The sequence below is a fragment of the Eubalaena glacialis genome, chromosome 14, assembly GCF_028564815.1.
Source record: "Eubalaena glacialis isolate mEubGla1 chromosome 14, mEubGla1.1.hap2.+ XY, whole genome shotgun sequence".
Classification (NCBI taxonomy): domain Eukaryota; kingdom Metazoa; phylum Chordata; class Mammalia; order Artiodactyla; family Balaenidae; genus Eubalaena; species Eubalaena glacialis.
Genome location: NC_083729.1, coordinates 13,432,691 through 13,434,509, shown reverse-complemented (window position 1 = coordinate 13,434,509; position 1,819 = coordinate 13,432,691). Strand labels below are relative to the sequence as shown.

At 52.4% G+C, this 1,819-nt stretch overlaps 1 protein-coding gene across 1 annotated transcript; it reads right to left on the bottom strand.

Annotated features, from left to right (window-relative positions):
• Positions 1 to 401: 401 nt before the first annotated feature.
• Positions 402 to 983, bottom strand: MSGN1 (mesogenin 1). The gene has a single exon (XM_061210857.1). It carries the CDS (start codon positions 981 to 983, stop codon positions 402 to 404), a length of 582 nt encoding a protein of 193 aa, XP_061066840.1.
• Positions 984 to 1,819: the final 836 nt, after the last annotated feature.

Sequence of the window (1,819 nt, the reverse complement as noted above, 5' to 3'; positions counted from 1 at the left end):
TAGCAACAGAAAGAAAGCTCCCCCCCAAAAATGGCAGGAGAAGATTAATTGTAACAGTTTTACACAATTGAAAAAATACATTTGAAATCATTGACCCTTTAAAATACCTTGAATAGACAGAAAAGGGCAAAGCCAACTGTCTCTTTGCAAAGGGCAAGTCTCTTGAGAAATGGTGGGAAAACTGGAAGCAAAAGTACCTGCTGTCTGGCAGTTAAGTGTTCTGGTGGTCCTGACTAGTCCAGTGGGAATTCCCTTAGAGCTTTTCAGACAACAAGGTCACCACGCTCACTGTACAAAGATAACCAGGTGCTGTTGTGCTGCTGAGGTGGTCCAGGTCTTTAAAGCTCCTCTGCCCCCACCCAGGGGGCTGGGTGGTAAGTCCCTGAGTCCCTGGGCTGAGCTCAAGTGCTCTGGGGCCGAGGCTCTCGCCCGCTGTTGAGAAGGTCTGTGAGTTCTCCGATGTACTTGATGGTGTACTTCAACGTCTGGATCTTGGTGAGCGGCTGGCCCCTTTGGCTGTAGACGGGTGGCAGGTAATTCCGGAGGGTGTGCAGGGCATCAGCCAAGGTCCTCATCCGGAGCTTCTCCCTCTCGCTGGCCTTCCGTCTCCGCTGAACGGACATCCTGACTTTGGTGCCCTTCTGGGTTTTGGGGCCACCAGCGCCCTGCAGATAGGCAGGCTGGAAAGCTAACATATCATAATCTACCTCCACCAGGCCGCCAGTCCCAAGGCCGCTGCAGGCATCGCTGCCCCCATTGTTGGCACCTCCATGCCCACAGGACAGCCCAGCCACAGCCAGACAAGGAGAAGAAGAATAGGACTCCATCGATGGGGCCGGAGAGAGGCTCTGGGTGGGAGAGGCCTGGGTCAGCTCAAAGGGCCCTGCCCTGTCTTTCCAGTCCCAGGAGGACAGCAGGCCAGGGCTGTCGGAGGAGCCCAAGCCGTCTTCGAGGCTGAGGAAGGTCTCACGCAGGTTGTCCATGCCTGCGACACAACTGCAGAGAGAACGACTCCCTGGCAAGTGAGAAGGAAAGTTCTGCCGCCCGGCCAGGGCAGAGGTCTCTTTTATGATGGTCGGGGAGAAGTGATGAAGTGGGAAAGAGGGCTGGGTAGAGGGAGTTCAAAGGAGAAACCAAGGACCAGGATGGAAAATGAACTCTTCAGGTGTCACTTTCTCCTCATTGATAATTAGCATCTTCCAGCTAAAATGTCTTTAAACAGAAAGGCCTCTGAGAGAAGAAAAAAGGAATTATCTTGTTGTAACTAAACCAATTAAAGCTGCATAACTAGACTTAACATCGTCCTGTGGAACTCATTAATGAGGGAGCGAAGAAAAACAAACCTAGGGCAATCTGCAGCAAGGAAGTGGTGGTGAGGGGCCTGGTGGAGAGGAGCAGAGTGCCCCAGAGAGGCCACGACCGCTTAGATATTTCGGAGCAGATGGGGTACAATGTGGGAGAAGCGGTGTGGTCTAGGGACAAGGTAACCCCTCTGAGCTTGGATTCTTCATTTGTCAAACGCAGACAACAGCTCTTACTTCATGGGGCTCTTGGGAGGAGGGAACACAGGCAATCCTTGGATGCCCGTTTCCTCCTTTCCTTCCTCTTTAGCAAATTTCCTTGGGTTTTGCAGAATGCAGACAAGCCCCCAGCACTCCTACACTGAGAATGACAAAAGCCGGCAGCTCCAGTAAACCCAGAGCCTTAATGAGCAGGAAATATCCTTCGAGAAGCTTAAAGCCCTAGCTTTAACTGAGCAGTTTGGGATCTGCCCCCCAGCAAACAGACACGGGGAAACAGAAAGCTCCTTTAGGGCAGG

What these genes read in the sequence shown, in the direction of transcription:
- MSGN1 (XM_061210857.1), bottom strand. Translation starts at nt 983, where the DNA reads ATGGACAACCTGCGTGAGACCTTCCTCAGCCTCGAAGACGGCTTGGGC.